The sequence below is a fragment of the Triplophysa dalaica genome, chromosome 21 (assembly GCF_015846415.1).
Source record: "Triplophysa dalaica isolate WHDGS20190420 chromosome 21, ASM1584641v1, whole genome shotgun sequence".
In the NCBI taxonomy this organism is placed as follows: Eukaryota; Metazoa; Chordata; class Actinopteri; order Cypriniformes; family Nemacheilidae; genus Triplophysa; species Triplophysa dalaica.
This window is the reverse complement of record NC_079562.1, coordinates 17,641,863-17,659,795: the sequence shown is the minus strand read 5'-3', so window position 1 is coordinate 17,659,795 and position 17,933 is coordinate 17,641,863. Positions and strand designations below refer to the sequence as shown.

Below are 17,933 nucleotides of genomic sequence, written 5' to 3'. Positions count from 1 at the left end.
TGTGCTATCTGGGACGTTCAACCCCCAATTGAGCAATATTCAAACCAAATCTACGCCCTTGCATATAGCGATGCTCAAAGTGATATTTGGCAGCCGGAAGAATCAAGTGGTGGAACCTGCGGCTCCATAATTTTTCCCTGCAACTCCACTTTCAAATCACCCCTATTGTGCGGGAAAACCGTGACCCTGGCAACACGGGCTAGGTTTACAGCGCACCGGGCGGGGCCAATAGCCTCAGACTTTTAGCTCAGAGACTGAAATCATGCCAGACGGAGGGAGTTTTCACAAACAGGATCCTAGAATTTACTTGCAGGATTTTTGAGTTGTTAATGTCTCCCTGGCGAAACATTTGTTGTGACGCAAGTGTTACTGAACATGTACCGAGTAAAATATTACTGATAATGTATTAGTAATGCCTTACACTACTGCGTTACAGCAAAACGTAATATTTTACTGTAATTCATTACTTTTGTAACGCATTGCTCCCAACACTGATCATAACATAACTATCAGGCTGCTGTTTTGAAATTTGCTTTAAGTGTTTCTTATAAGCCTTTTGGTATTGCAATTAATTGAAACTATATTTCATTCATATGAAAAGGAAAATAAAAACTGCTCTCTGTTGTAAATCAGAATGCAGTTTTCCATTTTAAAATATTATAGTGGGTCTTGAGATTGATTGTACTTGCCTAGGTGGATCCTGATATGAAAAAGTTTGGGAACCCCTGCTTTACACCCCTACATATGACGGGTGTGTGTACTCAATTGAGTTAAGGAAGTGCCATTGAAAAACATAATCATTATATGATGATTCAGAAAAGAATGTTAATGGAAAACAAATGTTGGTACCCATCGACTTGCATTGGTTTTGTAAAATTAATTAAGACTACAGTTTTTTTACAGTGAAGTTAAATTTTATTTGAAATAAAGAACAGACTATTCCCACTGTTGTAGAATTTCACTCCACACACATGACTGATACTGTGTACCACACACACACACCAGTGACATAGAAAAACTGGATTCTATCTTTCCTGGTATTGCGCCTGGCCCCATATAATTACTAATGTTAATGTTATTCATCAAAGAATAAGAAAATGCACCAACCCTTAATAAATTACAGATTGCAGGACAAATTCATCAACGCATAAGAATGTGGGAGGGGTTTATTTGGTAGGAGGAGCAGATCCCTCCCTCAGACATTTGAACTATAAAATGCATCCACTTCCATCGAGAGAAAAGTAGAAATTCTATCACAGTCTGTAAATCAGACCAAATCCTTAGAAAGTATCATTTGACTTCTGCTGTACATGATGGGTGTAACACTGTTGGGTGTTGTGCTGATCTTCTTGTCTGTAGGGCTGAATATACAGACAGCAGAGAGCTGCCGCTGTTTACAACGTCACTCTCAAGATCAATTCTGCACTTCTGAAATGGGTACGTCAAATCTTATATCAACATTATTTTCACAACTTTTCCAATATAATTTTTGTATGAAATTTTGTAAACCGCAGAACACATTTATCTGAGGGAAACGCTGCATTCCAGTTGATTTGTCATTTATCTATAAAACCATGAGCAAATTTTAATACTTTTTTTTATTTCCAATCAAGCATGAGCTAGAAATGTTCATGATTCAGAAACAAACAATAATGTCCAATGTTGACTCTTGATAGGGGACAATAATAATGAAATGTTTTATATAAACAATTTATTAGTGAGTGTGTGAAAACTGTATAGTCATGTTCAGGATGTTTATACAAAACAGCATTTCTAACATTCATGCCACTTTATTTTCCATCAGTGATTTTAGCTGACGTAACCGGAAAGGGGGGTTCTGTTAGGAACTTATTTCGGTATAAAATCACAGCAATCCAGGTAAACTATTCTACTTGTACTTTCAAGCATACACATTTCTCAAATGTATCAGAATCAATTTAATGCAATATAATGTTAATTATTTAACCAAATATTTTTCTTGAAAAAGAGAAAGAAAGACGTTTGCAGAATATTCACCATAACATACTGTCAATATTAATTATAATGAAAATTCCTTTTTCAGGTATTGAAAGGTTCTAACAACGTAAGCAGAATTCAATATGTCTACACAGATCCACAATCATCATGTGGCATCACACTGGATCAGGGGAGATACGTGCTTACAGGTACACCTCTGCTTCTCACAGTAAATCTAAACTTACCATAAAAACATGGTAAGCACGGCAAATTCTTATTTTCTTTTGTTTTAATATTTTATTTATGAGTGGTACCTGTGAGGCAACGCATATCAATATACAGTAAAGAGAAACCCCCGAGCAAAACATACCTTTGTACACTCTAAAAAAAGGCTGGGTTAAAACAACCCAATTTGGGTTATTTTGGTAACCCAACGCTGGGTCAAATATGGACAAACCCAGCGTTGGGTTATTTTAACCCAGCCAGTTGGGTTATATCTTTGACCCAACATGCTGGGTTGTTTTATTTCAATCAACTTTTGCTTAAAAATTACATTGCTGGTTTTAAACAAACCCGAAATGTTTAAAAATAATAATAACAAAATCACAGAGAAATACTCGAGGCATCAGTAAGAATCAAAAGTTTTATTAAGGATCAAAATGCAAAACAAAAGGAATTCATAAAAACATGCAATATGTTATGCTCAATGAACAATAAAATGGCATATAAAACACTTTGATGAAATGTATGTTTATACATATTTAAGGAAAATTAACTTCAATAAATTACATTAGTTTAGATTTTAACATATACATTTAACAAGGTTATTAAAGTGGCACAAGTAAATATAAATAGTTAGACAACTTAACACTTCAAAAATTCATATACAGTTAACAAAGTGGCACGAGTAAAATGCTTTAGGGCAATTCCAGCGTTATGGATGCGACATAAAAACACTATAAAAAGTATTTTACTAAACCCTTGTTGATAGAACCGCATTTATATGATAAAATATCAGTCTATGCACAAGTTTTCTATAAAAAAAGAAATAAACAAGCGTTATGGATGTGAAAAAGGGACACCGTAACTTTCCTCTTCATATAAACTCACAAAACATTTTAAAGAGCGTTAGTTCTTTCGGTTTCAGCACTGCTTAACCTGACATATCCACGGAGCAGTCTTACTAAAGAGGATTCTTTTCCTAGGAGTTGTAGACAACAGTGTGGCGTGCACTTTTGGAAGTGGATGTTCAGCAGGAGGGTTTCTTTATCAATTTGTTCATCTATAAAGAGAAAAAGAGACAAGAGAAGAATGTAAGGAAACTGGCCTACCCAGAGCACAATGGATTATAATAAACATATAAAGAAGTACATTAACATTTTACCTAAATAATGTTTACCTTTAAGCCTGTTATGAAAATATCCAAGTTCCAGTTGACTTTCTCTTGAATAGAATGATCCATTAATATTAGCTGTTATTCTGCAACCTGTCAGTGGGGGGAAAAAGAAGAGTAGGATATAGTACAGAAACTGAAATACAGTCTTAAAAAATAATATTATAAACGTTAACACAACTCTTAACTAATTCGACACACTCGGGAATAAGTAGAAATCTAAAAAGAGCAACAATTGTTCGTTTCATATACCCAAAATTAATTATATCGCATTGTTAACCACTAACGTTATAAGAGCGGCTACTCCCGAGGCAATGGCCGAGATAGAGCTGCTCTCCACGGAGCCACGACCGCTGACAGCCTGAAGCTCACACCTCCGACAGCGTCTTAACAAAATCTCAAAGAGGCGTTATGTTTATATATAAATCACGTATTTGTGTTCTTAACAACTAAATTCTCGTCTAAAAGACTATTTAAACTAAGTTCCCTCACCGAACATTAGCGGTATTTAAAATAAAAAAATGAGCTGGATGTTTGCTTTTGACACGACGCTCTCTCGTGTCAACCTTATATCAAGTTGCGTAAGTTACTGAACTAAATTCCTCACACAAGTCACACATTTCAGAGGAAATGTTCACCAAAAAGGAAGTTTAAATGATTAAAAAGCTGTAAATTAGAACAACGTGGGCATAACGTTACAGACTAGCTATACAAAGCTAACGAAGCTAGATTAACGTTACTTTTCAAAACTAATGCGAACAGCCGAATTTTGCATACTTTTGCATTTTTTTTTGTACAGTAATAGTTTTATACATTAAAAACTCGTAAACATACCTTTTCTTCTCCGAATAACAACTTTCCGAGATGAAGTGGATCAAAATGCCCGCGAAGGTAGAGTTTGTCTGATGCGTAGAGGAGTGGGAGGGGTTTACTCTCTCAACTGTCACTCAATTGGACCAGACTGCTAACCCAGCGTTTGGGTTACTCAAAAAATGACCCAACACTGAGAAAATAACCCAACAAAATGACCCAACAGGCTCAACCCAGCTGTTGGGTTAAACAAATAACCCAGCATTTTTTAGAGTGTACTTGTCGGAGAAACCCTTGTTGGCAAGCACAGAGTTAAAACATTTCTGATAGTTGGTCATCAGGTTTGCACATGTGTCAGGATACATACAGTCCACTCTTCTGTAAATCTTTAAGTTTTCTTGGCTGTCGCTCATTAAATTGGAGTTTATCCTCCTTCACAGATCTTCTATAGGACTAGGGTCTTGAGACTGGCTAGGATATTGAATGTGCTTCTCCTTAAGCCACTCTTTGGTTGTCTTGGCAATATGTTTTGTGTCTTTGTCATGTTAAAGGCACATTCACGACCCATCTTCATTTATCTAGTTAAACCCCCTTATCCCCGTGTCTGCCTGCAATTGGGTTCTCCCCTCCGAGTTTCATGACACGCACCAACAGTTGTCTCCTTCTCACCAAGCGTCTGTCTGTAGCATGTTCAAGGTTTGTGCAGGTCTACAATCTTGTCCCTGACATCCTTGAAACCTATTTGGTCTTTACCAAGGTGGTGGAGAGGTTAAAATGGAAGATTTGCTTTAGATAAAAGCGTCTGCCAAATGCCTAAAAATGTAAATGTAAAATAACCAATCTGTGGGGCCAGAATTCTTGCTAGTTAGTAGGGGATCAAATACTTATTTCACTGACTGAAATGCAAATCAATTTATAAATAAATAAAGATTTTTCCCTCAGATATTTTGGTTGATATTCGGTTTCTATCAGTTAAAATAAATCTACTTTACCATGAATATGATAGACCCTTCATTTCTTTGTAAGCAGGCAAACTTACAAAATCAGCAGGGGATCAGATATTAATTTCCCTCACTGTAAATAATTATTTGGTGTGTAACTCGCCCCGCACTGTCGGTCGTAGACCCAAGAATGCTGTCTCAAATCCACTGGCCTATTAAGGAGAGGCATAGTGTTTTAAGTAATGCGCTTCGGGCGGATGAAGAAACTTGTTAGACATCTCAGAATGTCAAAGAGCAGGGTGGTGGTCACATTGAATTATCTAAGCATGCAGGAAATAAATAGTGACATTCGAATGTGCTGCCACACCCTAGCAACCAGTTACTAGCGAAAAACATGAGTGGAACATCACTGGATCAGGCAGGAAGTCTTTAGATTAGATGATTAGATTAGATTAGATTCAACTTTCTAATCTAATCATCTAATCTAAAGACTTCCTGCCTGATCCAGTGATGTTCCACTCATGTTTTTCGCTAGTAACTGGTTGCTAGGGTGTGGCAGCACATTCGAATCACCCTTTACATATCACCCTTTAAATATATAAATAATCCTCATCTCTTTTTACTTCAGTGGTCACAAGGCATTGCCCTGGTCCTTAATGCACCATAGTTTATCAAAAAATTAGAGCATCCTACCAACCATACAAACACATTAACAAAAAAATTATCTTTTAATTTGGTTGACAAACCAGTTTGTACGTATCACAATGGTTTCTGTTTAGCCACGCACTATAACAACTATTTAAAGCACCATAGCAATGGTGCAGCAAAATAAAGAAGCCATATCCCAAGTCGACAACATCTTGAGCACTTTTGCAACTGCGCAGTGCCAACTAGTTGAAAATCCCAGTGTTCATTATAAATGCTTTATCTACGTGGGTCATTCTTTTTAAAAATGAATTTACCCTAAAAATCTTTAATGAAAATCTGAAAATTTACTCAATTTACTAATTCTTCTCTGACATCATTGGCAAGACATCCTCTTTACCTGTCAGTCTGCTGCAAGTTCTATTTCAAAATTAAAAGCAACTGCTTTTTTAGATCCACATCTTCATTGGAAAACACAAGCCACGCCCTCTATTTTTCTCATTTGATTAATTTACTCACTGTGCATAATTTATGATATCAAAAGTTGTCAAATGCTGAATATGTCAAACAGAAAAAAACTTCACCGCGAATTTCCCATTTCCAATTTCTTTCCTTCTTTCCTTCTTTTTTCTTCTTTTTCAAGGAAACCGGTTAAGAGATGGGATCGAAGTGATGATGTGTGACATTGTCAAGCAATGGGATCATCTCTCCTTAACGGAACAAGAAAACTTCTCACAAATGTATATGATGGGCTGTAACTGCACGGTAATGATATACAACATGCAAAACATTGCAAAATTTACTCTGGTGTTCACAATTTTCTACCAAAATTGCATAGTTGCAATAATTTGCCTACCTCTGCCATGCAAACCTCCATTAAAGAGAGTATATTTTGCTTTATTAAAACAGAAAGTTTACCCAAAGATAACATTTCTGTCATCATTGTTTCTGCATCTCTTGGAGAAACATGAGGATGAATAAAACATAAATGAATATATATATAGTCTTGGTGAACTGTTCCTTAAACAAAACAAAACTCATGTCAATGTCAAACTGTATGTCACCTCAAACTCATGTCAAACTGTCCTCTCCACAGATCTCTACGTGTTCTGACAGTCCATGTTGTCCCCAATCTGAGAATGAATGTAAGTGGGAAACCAACTCTCCTCAGTCTCTGGATTACGTCTGTCTGAAGGACAGTGAAGGCATCTGTAGCTGGTACATGCCACATTCAAAAGTTGATGTTGATGCATTGTGCAAAGTAGAGATGCGCAGATGAGCTAAAATGTCAACCGCATCCGCTGCTTCAAATTAATTATCCACCCTGCTGTATAATTTTCTCTGATATAGATATCCGCACACGACCTGCAAATTAGCGTCTAACTGATGAAAAATGCATTTAAAACGCATTCATATTTTAAAGAAGTTTTTATTTAAGAATATATAAGAAATTTGAATACAAAATAAAAATGTTACTATTTGATTGTAATATGAAAAGTAAGCATGCTTCTTAAAAAGTGATATTTTTCAATTGACTTTATTAAAAATGCATATTGAGAAACATGTCAAAAGTATACGGGAAATACATACGTCCGGCTTTATTATACTGTTCGAACGCATTTACTGGCGCTCCGTGCTTTGCATTTCTGCTTTCATGCTTTATCTTATTTAAACACCAGCAATTCAGTACAGTGCACAGACTATACAATTAGGCACTAAAGCCAAAGACTCTAGGAAATACTTTAAAACATTTGGAATTCTCAGCAACCAGGATATTCTTAGTGGTTAACCAGCTTACTGCACTGCTGACAATTGAAATTCTCAAGGATAACTGTCAACACTCAAGCTGATGTGAAAATGCCTTCTTTTTGGATCAACCACCACCTGCTGCTCAGACTGTGACAAACTTCTACAAAACATTGCAGTTCCCGAAACAAAGTTACTTGCGATACTGCCGTCCCTACAGGAACACACAGCTGAGCCTTGCCGTGGACCCCCTCAGCATGTAGCCGATGAGTTCTGTGAACCCAGTACCTCTGGGATTATAGTGAGCTCAGACAAACCTGCAGTAAAAATGCAAACAATGGGAACTGAGGACTCAACCCGTTGGCAGGAACCTTAATGTGCTCGTTATATCAGACTGTCAAGAGTTTCACAAATTGCTGCATTAGCTTCATCTACCCCAGATGTGGCTAAGACTCGACTATACAATTTTGGTATTCTACCACCTGTACATCTTGAGAATGAATATGGATGAAGAATGCCCAAATGTGGTCAGGCAAAAATCAAAATGGAGACTCTAGCTGGGAGACGCTCTGTGTCAAACAGGCAAGGGCGCTCTGCTTTTATAGGCAAGATCATTGAAAAAGGTTGTCTTCAATCAGCTGACCAAATTCTAAACTCAAATGGCTACCTGGACAATTATCAGTCTGGGTTCCGTCAGCATCAAATGAAATTGGATTGAATTCTCATTCAGGCAAGATATCAGTTATGTTATAACTAGATCTGTGACACAGTAGATCACACCCTACCCCTACATCGGTTGGAAAACTGGGAAGGTTTTTCTGAGTTGGTACTTAAATGGTTCAGGTCATACCTTCAAGGGAAGGTTACTATGTAAACATAGACAACATCTGACTGGACACCCATGAATTGTGGCGTTCCACAAGGCTCACTTCTTGCTCTGCTCCTCTTCAATTTGTGTATGCTGTATGAAGTTTTGGCCTTCAAACAGAGCTGGGCGCTTTCACATTATTGTTATTCAAAATGTTCCTCTGATTTTAGAGATAAGTTAGAGTTAATGTTTGGGGTTCAGATTGGGTTTTTATAAAGAAATATTGTTTCAAGCTCCTCGTAGGAACATTTTTTACTTGGCAAAATCAGTTCGAGCATAAAGCACAAGAGCCCGATTGCACTGCAGGCGGTCCATCCACAATCTCTTCATTGAGCAGGGTTGAAGCTCAGCTCTGCTGGTAGGTAAAGGACCACAACATATCTGTTCTGTATGGTACGTGACATTAGGATTAGTTCATCCAAAACATAGTCCAGTCAAGTATTTCCCAATTCTGGCCCTAGAGACCTCCCAACACTGCACATTATGGATGTCTTCCTAACCCAACACACCTGATTCAACTCATCAGGATGAACTGGGTGTGTCTGAAAAAAAGGAGAAATCAAAAAAAATTGGACTCTCATGTTACATTTTCAATGTTCAATATTACTGCATCCATGTGCACATGTTTGGTTAATATTTCCCTTGATTTGTTTAGCTATGTATCGAAATGAGTTGTTATATTATTTCCGCGGGTGATACAGTAAATGTATACAATGTAATGTACACAAATGTACACAATGTGCACAATGTAACAAATGTTAACTGTCCTATAAATGCTTCATTTTCATTAGGAAAACTAGCTTTCTATTCTGAAATCACAAATTTGCCAAAATAGAGTCAGCTGGGCTTTTCTTTAAGGCCTTAATCTCTGTAGATAAATGTAAACATATTCACACACATTTATTCAAACTTTCAAATGTGAATTCTGAGTGTGTGTCTTATGCTACAGGGCATACACCAAAGGGTGGTTTGTACAAAGACAACAAGATCATAGTATCTTTGTGCATGCTTTTTAGTATTCATACAGTGCATTCCATTCCATTCCATTTTCTACCGCTTATCCGAACTACCTCGGGTCTCGGGGAACCTGCGCCTATCTCAGGAGTCATCGGGCATCAAGGCAGGATACACCCTGGATGGAATGCCAACCCATCGCAGGGCACACACACTCACTCATTCATTCACGCACTCACACCCTACGGACAATTTTTCCAGAGATGCCAATCAACCTACCATGCATGTCTTTGGACCAGGGGAGGAAACCGGAGTACCCGGAGGAAACCCCCGAGGCAAGGGGGGGGCCATGCTCATAAAGTGCATGTCCTTTTGAAATTATTTTAAATTCTACAATATTATGTATTTTTTGTGACAACTCACTGTCACTGATATAGGAGTTTTTAGTTAAGTGTCATGAAAACATGTCCTTCAATGTCATCTAAGTTTGACGACCATATGCATGAGCAGGTTGAAGAGTCATTGGAGGTCTTTGTGGGGAACGGGCTGTTGTCCAGTATCCTTTTTGAACGCACTTAGTTGTTATAAAATGCACTGTAACACATTGGTTCTTGGGGCTTATTGCTTTGCCTACAACAAAACATCAATAACACTTTAACATGCGTAACATGTTATGCTTACGTTTGAAGAGGTCATATTTTTGCTTTTTAAACTGTCACCAAAATTCACAAACTATATTTACACTGTGCAAACAAAGAGAGTTTAAGTTTGTGTCAAACTGGCAAAAAGTTGATATTATAAGAACTATTTAACTGATATTTCGATTACTAAATCATTTGACATCTTGGATTAAAGCAAAAAGCCCCAAGAAGCAGTGAGTTTTATAACGTGCTAAGAACTCGGCACAGCAATCAGAATAAGATGTTTTTTGAGTGTTTGTTTGTTTAGTGAGTTCCAGGATTGTCTTCTCAGTGAACGACATACAGAACATTTCATATCGTTGCCGTCCTTCTTTTAATTTTGTTCCTGCAAATTAGCCGTTTTTCAGGAAATTCGAAAATCCTATACTTTTAAAACTATTTAATACAGTGTGTTAAAAAATCTCAAGATAATTGATTAGATATTTGTAAAACCCATTCACAAACTTAAAGTGTGACTAATAACAAAGATTAATGACATATGGAGATACTACAGTAGGTTTCAGAAGGACAGCAGCATCTTTTTTTATATATATATTTTATTCTTTCTTTTTTGGTGAATTTTGCAACTCTTGTTACTTGTATGGAGTATGGTGTCAGGTTTTGTCGTAAACAATAAGTACTTGTACAATTTAACTGTTCTGTCACTGTGGCACACCAGTGGGGAGGGACAATAACTAACACATCTTCTGTGCTGGAAATTTAACTAAATTTAAAATCTTTTTAAATCACATTATGTGGCCAAGGCTCCTTCTCAATCCTTCAAAATCATCTCTCATAAACATTGTGGGAAGGTGTCACATTGACCTTTGTTGACACGAATCCGCACCAAAAAAATTATAGGTGCCAAAGGTTTAATAAAATGTGCAGCCAGGAACAAAAGATAATCCCAAAAACATCCACAAAACAGGGGTTATCCAAAAAACAAAAACATCCAACAAACAAAAACATCCATGGAACAAAGGTAAATCCACACAAGAAAAATGAACTAAGTAACATTAATAACCATGTAAGGGGGGAACTTAAATAGAACAGACAACAAAGGCTACACAGGTGATGGCATGAACTAGATAATGGGCTGCAGTTGCAAATGTCAATGAGAACAAAAACAGGTGAGGGATTGTGGCAAATTAACAGTCCATGGGGAGAAACGAACAAAACTGGTAGGAACTGTCACTCATTTGAGGTCAAGAAATATATTTTGATGTATATTATGTTTACTGGTTCTGTGAGGTAACCCAGTGGAGAGAAGTTATTCAACTACTGTGATCTATTCATTCATTCAAACCTGTTTGTCGAAGATGACACTGTGAACATTAACAACATTAACAATTATACAATAAAATACTCCCAACATTTACACGTTATCTCTAATGCCATTTTTATAATGTAGTCATTTTCAATTATTTGGTGAAGCTTCACTTATTTAATTTCTTAACACAGTCTAGCATCACTAAAATCCTCCTCTCACATTGAGTTGTGGGGAATATCAGCCGTTTAATGCCATGGATGTTTGTATGGAACATTTAGAATTTTCACCAGAAATGTTTCGACCATACAGGTTTCTTTAAGAATACTTGTAGTGAGCTAATTATATTTTTTATTCTCTCAGCCCATTTACTCCTCAGAGAAAACCTGCGCAGCGAGAAAGCTGATTACATGACAAAGCAGTTGTGTATCTGATCATGTTTGGGCATCCAAAGACAGAAACACCTAGAAAACCAGAGTAGTGACATTCAGCAATGAATCAGTGTAAATGTGAATCATGTCTGCTGCAGAAAACTTTAAGGTGACTTTATATGTGTAGTAGATAAATGTCATGGTTCCACCTCTCCTTGTCAGGTATTTCTTGGTTTTGAGGTGGAATCATACAGAATCCTCTGTTTCATGTGAGGAGAGATATTTTTGACCCTTGCGGTCTTCCATACTCTCCTCAAGTCGCGTCATTGCCCAACCCTCCTGTTCCCTAGTTTGTGTTGATTAGCCTTCCTTGATTGTAATCCCTTGCACCTGTTCCCTCTTGTTATCTTCCCTATAAGAATCCTCATGTTTCTTTGTCTCGTTGCTCGTGCATTGAATGTGTTTATGCTGTTTGATGTTATGCTCTGTAAACTGTAAACTGTAAACTGTAAACTGTAAACTGTAAACTGCAAGCTGCAAGCTGCAAGCTGCAAGCTGCAAGCTGCAAGCTGCAAGCTGCAAGCTGCAAGCTGCATGCTGCAAGCTGCAAGCTGCATGCTGCAAGCTGCAAGCTGCATGCTGCAAGCTGCAAGCTGCATGCTGCAAGCTGCATGCTGCATGCTGCATGCTGCATGCGCTCGTGTTCCTGTTCCTGTTCCTGTTCCCCGTATCTAGTAAGTCTTAGTTTAGTGTTTGTATCCCAGTGTTTGTTTGCGTAGTTTAGTTAGTCAGTGTTTCCTGTCAAAGTTTATATTTCATCCTGTCTGTTTTCCCCCTCGTGGGTTTTGTTTTGCTTGTTTAGTTTTGTTCATGTTTTATGTTTAATAAAACACCCTTGTTCCATCTATACCGTCCGTGTCTGCCTGCAATTGGGTTCTCACGTCATGTCTCACATTGAGAATCCTGACAGAATGCACGAGCCAAAATCGAACCCAGTAGGCAGCATGGACGGTACGACGTCGTCCTTGCGGTCTCGCCAAGCCCACTTGCTGCTTGGATTCCGCCAGGGGAGTTACGGTGACCGGGAGTTCGCCAGGGCATTCTCGGCGGTGGCGGAGGTGACCGAGTTTGGTGAGGCGGAATTGAAGACGATCTTCAACTGCTGCCTCACCCGGCGCCTCACATCGTCGGAGAAGAGGCTGCTGGCTCCCTTAGGGTTTGCGGACATGGTCAGGTACGTGACCAACCGGAGTGATCCCGGGGGTGAGGTTCCACATGGGACTTTCACCCCACGGTCGAGCGCTGCGGAGGGTCTCGTCCTGGCCGCCGCTGCCCTGGGGGACTCAGTACCCTCTGGCTCGAGCCCCATGGCCGCCGGTTCTTCTGGTGGAGTCCGAGTTGGGTGGGTGGCTAGAGACTCGGGGGCGACGTCGCGGGAGTCCTGTGGTCCCGAGTCCTGTGGTCCCGAGTCCTGTGGTCCCATCCCAGTGTTTCCTGTCAAAGTTTATATTTCATCCTGTCTGTTTTCCCCCTCGTGGGTTTTGTTTTGCTTGTTTAGTTTTGTTCATGTTTTATGTTTAATAAAACACCCTTGTTCCATCTATACCGTCCATGTCTGCCTGCAATTGGGTTCTCACGTCATGTCTCACATTGAGAATCATGACAATAAATGCTTCAGAGAAACTTAGATCTACTTCCTTTCATTTTACTTTGGCATTTTAACACATAATGATGTATATTTTATTAAATATCTGTGGGCAAATGTTATGTTTTAAAACTTTATATGATAAAAGAACTATTCCCAACACTATGAAAGATTTGTCACGGATTTAGTTGGGTTTGTTTTAAATGTTCCCACTTGTATTTGTACTGAGACAACATGTTTATTTTTCTGTGAAAAAGGTTTTCAGTTTATAGCATGTGGTGTTAAGATTAACCTGCTAATATTCAATTTCAGAAATCAGAAAGTCGTTTTGTCTATTAAAAAACAAAATCTCTGCTCTCCCATCGGTGATGAAATCCTTTTCATTCTTTCCATATATGGCTTTAATGGCACAGATGTACACACCTCAAAAGACCTCTGGACATGTGTCCACACAGTTTATATCCGCAGGACACAAGAACACATTCCATGTCTTTTCACAACAGATATGGTCATTACCCCAAGATCTGATTCAACTCAGAGGTTTGAGGAAAATAAACTGCTTTAGCTCACATTCACCATTTCAACTAGAATTCAGCAGGGAAACAGAGTTTGTGGTGTATATTTGCATCATTGTTGTGTATATGTACATTTACCATCAGCACCGGAGCTCCTCAAGGATGTGTTCTTTCTCCACTGCTATTTTCACTCTACACAAACGAATGCACCTCTACAGACTCCGAATAACTCCTGAAGTTGGAAGATGACACCACAGTCTGTGAGGTTGCTCAGCTGGCTGTCTGGTGCTGTAAAAACAACCTAGAGCTGAATGTATTCAAGACATTGGAGATGACAGTTAATTTCAGAAGTAACCCTCCATAATCCCATAATTTCCTCCCCCCTACATTCTGGACAGCACTGTGGATTCATTCAGGTTCCTGGGCTCCACCATCTCTCAGGAGCTGGAGTGGGAATCCCACATAGACTACGTTGTAAAGAAGCCCCACCAGAGGTTATAATTCCTCCATCAATTGAGGCAGTTCAACCTACCACATGAGCTACTGTCTCAGTTCTACTCAGCAGTCATCGAATCTGTTCTGTGCACTTGGCTCGGCCACCAAATCAGACCTATGAAGATTACAAAGAACAGTTGGTAGTGCTGAGAAGATTATTGGTGCTCCTCTCCCCACACTTCAGGACCTGTACAATTCCAGAGAGAAAGACAGGGAAAATTGGAAAAATAAAGCTCTTCTGATTCTGATAGTGCAGTTTGCGGTGTGTGCTCTGTGTTCAACTGGACAAGTTTGCCTGATTTATTCTGGTCTGTAAGAAGTAGGGCTGGGCGATACACCGGTTCAAACCGAATACGGTGTATTGTTGTTATGGTATGAATTTTTAATATACCACATGACCGGTGTATGTCGCTTAAACAACGTGTGGAACGCGGCGCAGCACGACACTGTTTCAGTGGGGTCCCTTAACATTGTTGCACTGTGACCAGTCATTCACACAGAATAAGTATTTCATGCCTCAGCACTACATTACCATAATTTTTCTATATAAACATGCGCTAAACTGAGGTGTTTGGATGTTTATGTGCGTCTCGCACATAAGCGGTAACATACATACTTCTTTCCCGTCGCAATGGGAGCGCGCACCTCGCGGCTGAACAGCTGCACAAGTATAGCAATTGCAAGTTAGGTTGTATAAAAAATACTCACAAACAAATATTTTCAAAAAACGATCGTGTTCCCCTCATATCTGCTCATTATAAGCATATAATATGATGTGTTTTTAGTTGGAACTGTTTCTCTATATGCTATGAAGAGAAATAAGGGTCAGTAAGGAGGATTGACAGCACGATCTGATAACGTTCCTCTCACATATCTAATTTAAGCCCTTGTTTTATGATAAAAAATACGATTTCAGGACATCATGAATCAATTGTGACTATGTAAAACACAACAGGCATCACATGCATGTTATAATGGTAAAATTGTTACTAACTTGTTTTAAACTATTAATTTCTCGGTGGACGCTACTAACTCTTGACGTTGGTGCTACCGGTGCTTCTAAGGAAAAAGTTAATTTCAAGTCCTGGTCTCTTTATTTGCTTAAATTATGTATACAAGTTACCTTTGCCTGCTATTCAGTTGTTAAAGAAGTCTAAACTTTGCAGCTATTATACGGGATGCTAGATAAAAGGGCATTTTAAGTAAATCAACAGCACTATTTCCTCTCTCAATCAGTAGAAACTGTGGAAAATTTGTATTTGGCTCCTGTCAATGTTTTTACTAAAAAAAGGCACAGTCCCAGGAAACTGAACTCTTGACCTTTGTTTTGCTATCAGTTTTTCTCAATCCCTTTGGCTCATTTCTTGTTTGAATCAGATAATCGGTTTTGATCAACAAGCGCTTTGCTTTTAGTTATCATGCATATTGTTGAGAAATGATGAGTAGATTGATGGATGAATAGATATATGAATATATAGATAGAAGGATGAATAGATAGGAAGAGAAAGGGAGTGATGAGATTTGTAGAGGGTGTGTGCATGTGAGTTAATGTGATAGGATGACAAAGGGAGTAAAGAGATTTATATAGTTTGCGTAAGTTAGTTTGTGCGTGTAAGCGAGTTTACGTGACAATGATAAAGGGAGTGAAGAGATTTTTATAGCTTGTGGGGCAGAGCGGTATGGGGAAAAGATTTTGAGAAAATTGTAGAAGACTTCGCCACCCTGTTACCAGGGAAGTAGGAAGTTACCCACAAAGGTGTGCAAACAGGTTCTTCAGTGTAAAGGTGGGGCACAAGACCTAGATATAAAAAATACAAAACTTGATTATATTCAATCAATAAAAGTCTCTTTAAAACATCACATCAACGCATTGACAACTTGGGCACATGATGCGCATTCGCATATACACACACACAAACACACACAAAAGGAGCAAAGGTTACCAGGGACAGGTATGCTAATGATGGAGCTTGAGCTTCCAAGTCACACTTATTACATCATCAAGTGCACAAGTCACGCCACGCAAGTCTAGTTTCTACCCTGGGACTTGGCCCCTAGAACACAAAAGAAACAGTGAATCAATACAAGCAATGGTTCAAATCAAATACACTGTATAAAAACAAAATTAAGAAAGATTAACATTACTAAATTAGGAATGAACAACGTAAATAAGCAAAATGGAACTAAACTCTCCCCAGGATAGCAACAATTGGATAAATCAACAGCTTCTCTGGAGGACAACGGAATGGCCTAAAGCGCTCTAAATAAACTCCAGATGAAGTTGGATCAGAAATGTCACAGAAAAAAAACTAAGATACAAAACAAAAACAACAAGAGCCAAAGACAGCAGCCGCAGCAGCATATAAACGGCGTCGTCAGGAAACTTTGTGTATAAGCAGCAGCGTAGGGTAATATTGCATGTTTTCAGCAGCGTCGGAAATGTTGCGCCAGAGCGCAACGACAGATGCTCCTAAAAATACATAGGTTACTCTACAGTTTAACAAGAAAAGCCTCTTTAGTCAGTCCTAGGGCCTACCTTCCATCTCATTAGCGCCTACGTTACAGCAGCTACTTTTAGCAAACCGGTGACACGGATACGGCAACACCACGCCATGGCACAAGAGTGAAGGAGGAGAACGTTAAAACCAGGTCAGTGCTACTAAGCATTATAGACTAAACTGCTACCACATACCTTATTGGAGTCATATCCCACACCACTAATGAGCAGCATTGAGCGGTGTGACGAGTCACCCCTTGCACCATCAGCGTCGCCACGGAGACAGAGGTAATCAGAGCGGCACACCTGCCGCTCATGAGGAGACAAACACGGCAGCCTTTAAAAGGAGACTGCTGAGAAGAGATGGGTGAGCACCAACTCCACTCTAACCAAGCTTATACCCATGGTAATGGATATGCTATGTCTCTGTTTTCGTTGACCTAGGAACCGAAGAGTAGGACAGTCAGGATATACCGTTGTTGGACGCTACAAGCCCTCTAAACGGACCCATCCGGCTCAATCCCACGGCCTCTGGTCTAGCGTGGACACGCTCCGGATTACCTCCGTTCTCCCGGGGACTGGGGTGCTCACTTTTGCCCACTGTGGCTCACTTTTGCCCACTGTGGCTCGTTTTTGCTCACTCTGTTGTTAATAAACTTACCCTCCGGGGTTGTATCTACCACTTCCGGGAACGTGTCGTTGTTCTGCCTGTCACAGCGGAAACAACGCAGATCAGTAATGTGTCGTTATGGACCAGCTAACACATAGATTGCCTGGATAATTCAGGTAGCCGCAAGCCAGCTACTGTTGTTAAAAAGAGAATACGATAATAAAGACACAAACACGCATTAAAATTAGCTCTCTAAACACAGCAACCAACCTGTAAGGAAGGGGAACTTTGCACTCCGAAGGAACAGCCCTCGGACAAGGCGCACAGCGATACGCAGTCACATGAGAATGGCTTAAAGTTCCCCTTTTATACGTTCCGGGGGGACATGTGATTGGACGAACAGTACGACAAGCACGGGCACTAGTTAATGGGCAACCCACGCTGTTTGTCCCACACGTGTTAGAGTGAGTTTGCTTGTGTGTGTGTAAGGTAAGGTGTGTGGGTAAGGGTCAGGTACTCAGTCCTGATGGTTAGAGTTAG

The 17,933-nt window shown here is 39.3% G+C and overlaps 1 protein-coding gene and 2 long non-coding RNA genes across 4 annotated transcripts; 1 reads left to right on the top strand and 2 right to left on the bottom strand.

The window, feature by feature from the left end:
* The first annotated feature begins 1,257 nt into the window (after positions 1-1,257).
* LOC130410077 (metalloproteinase inhibitor 3-like) lies at positions 1,258-7,234 on the top strand. Its single transcript, XM_056734491.1, has 5 exons — positions 1,258-1,437; positions 1,805-1,878; positions 2,063-2,165; positions 6,389-6,510; positions 6,842-7,234. The coding sequence occupies exons 1-5, from the start codon at positions 1,311-1,313 to the stop codon at positions 7,022-7,024; spliced, it is 609 nt and encodes a 202-aa protein (XP_056590469.1). The 5' UTR covers positions 1,258-1,310; the 3' UTR covers positions 7,025-7,234.
* Positions 2,586-4,173, bottom strand: LOC130410082 (uncharacterized). The gene is made up of 2 exons (XR_008904972.1): positions 3,356-4,173; positions 2,586-3,238 (listed from the first exon to the last, which is right to left on the bottom strand). It is a non-coding gene; the product is annotated as an uncharacterized LOC130410082 (long non-coding RNA).
* Positions 7,235-15,960: 8,726 nt separating the features above from the next.
* On the bottom strand, positions 15,961-17,694 carry LOC130410084 (uncharacterized). 2 transcript variants are annotated; one of them, XR_008904975.1, is made up of 4 exons: positions 17,664-17,694; positions 17,445-17,491; positions 16,230-16,340; positions 15,961-16,084 (listed from the first exon to the last, which is right to left on the bottom strand). It is a non-coding gene; the product is annotated as an uncharacterized LOC130410084 (long non-coding RNA). The 2 variants fall into 2 exon arrangements; XR_008904974.1 differs by having other exon boundaries at positions 15,961-16,340.
* Between the last annotated feature and the right edge of the window lie 239 nt (positions 17,695-17,933).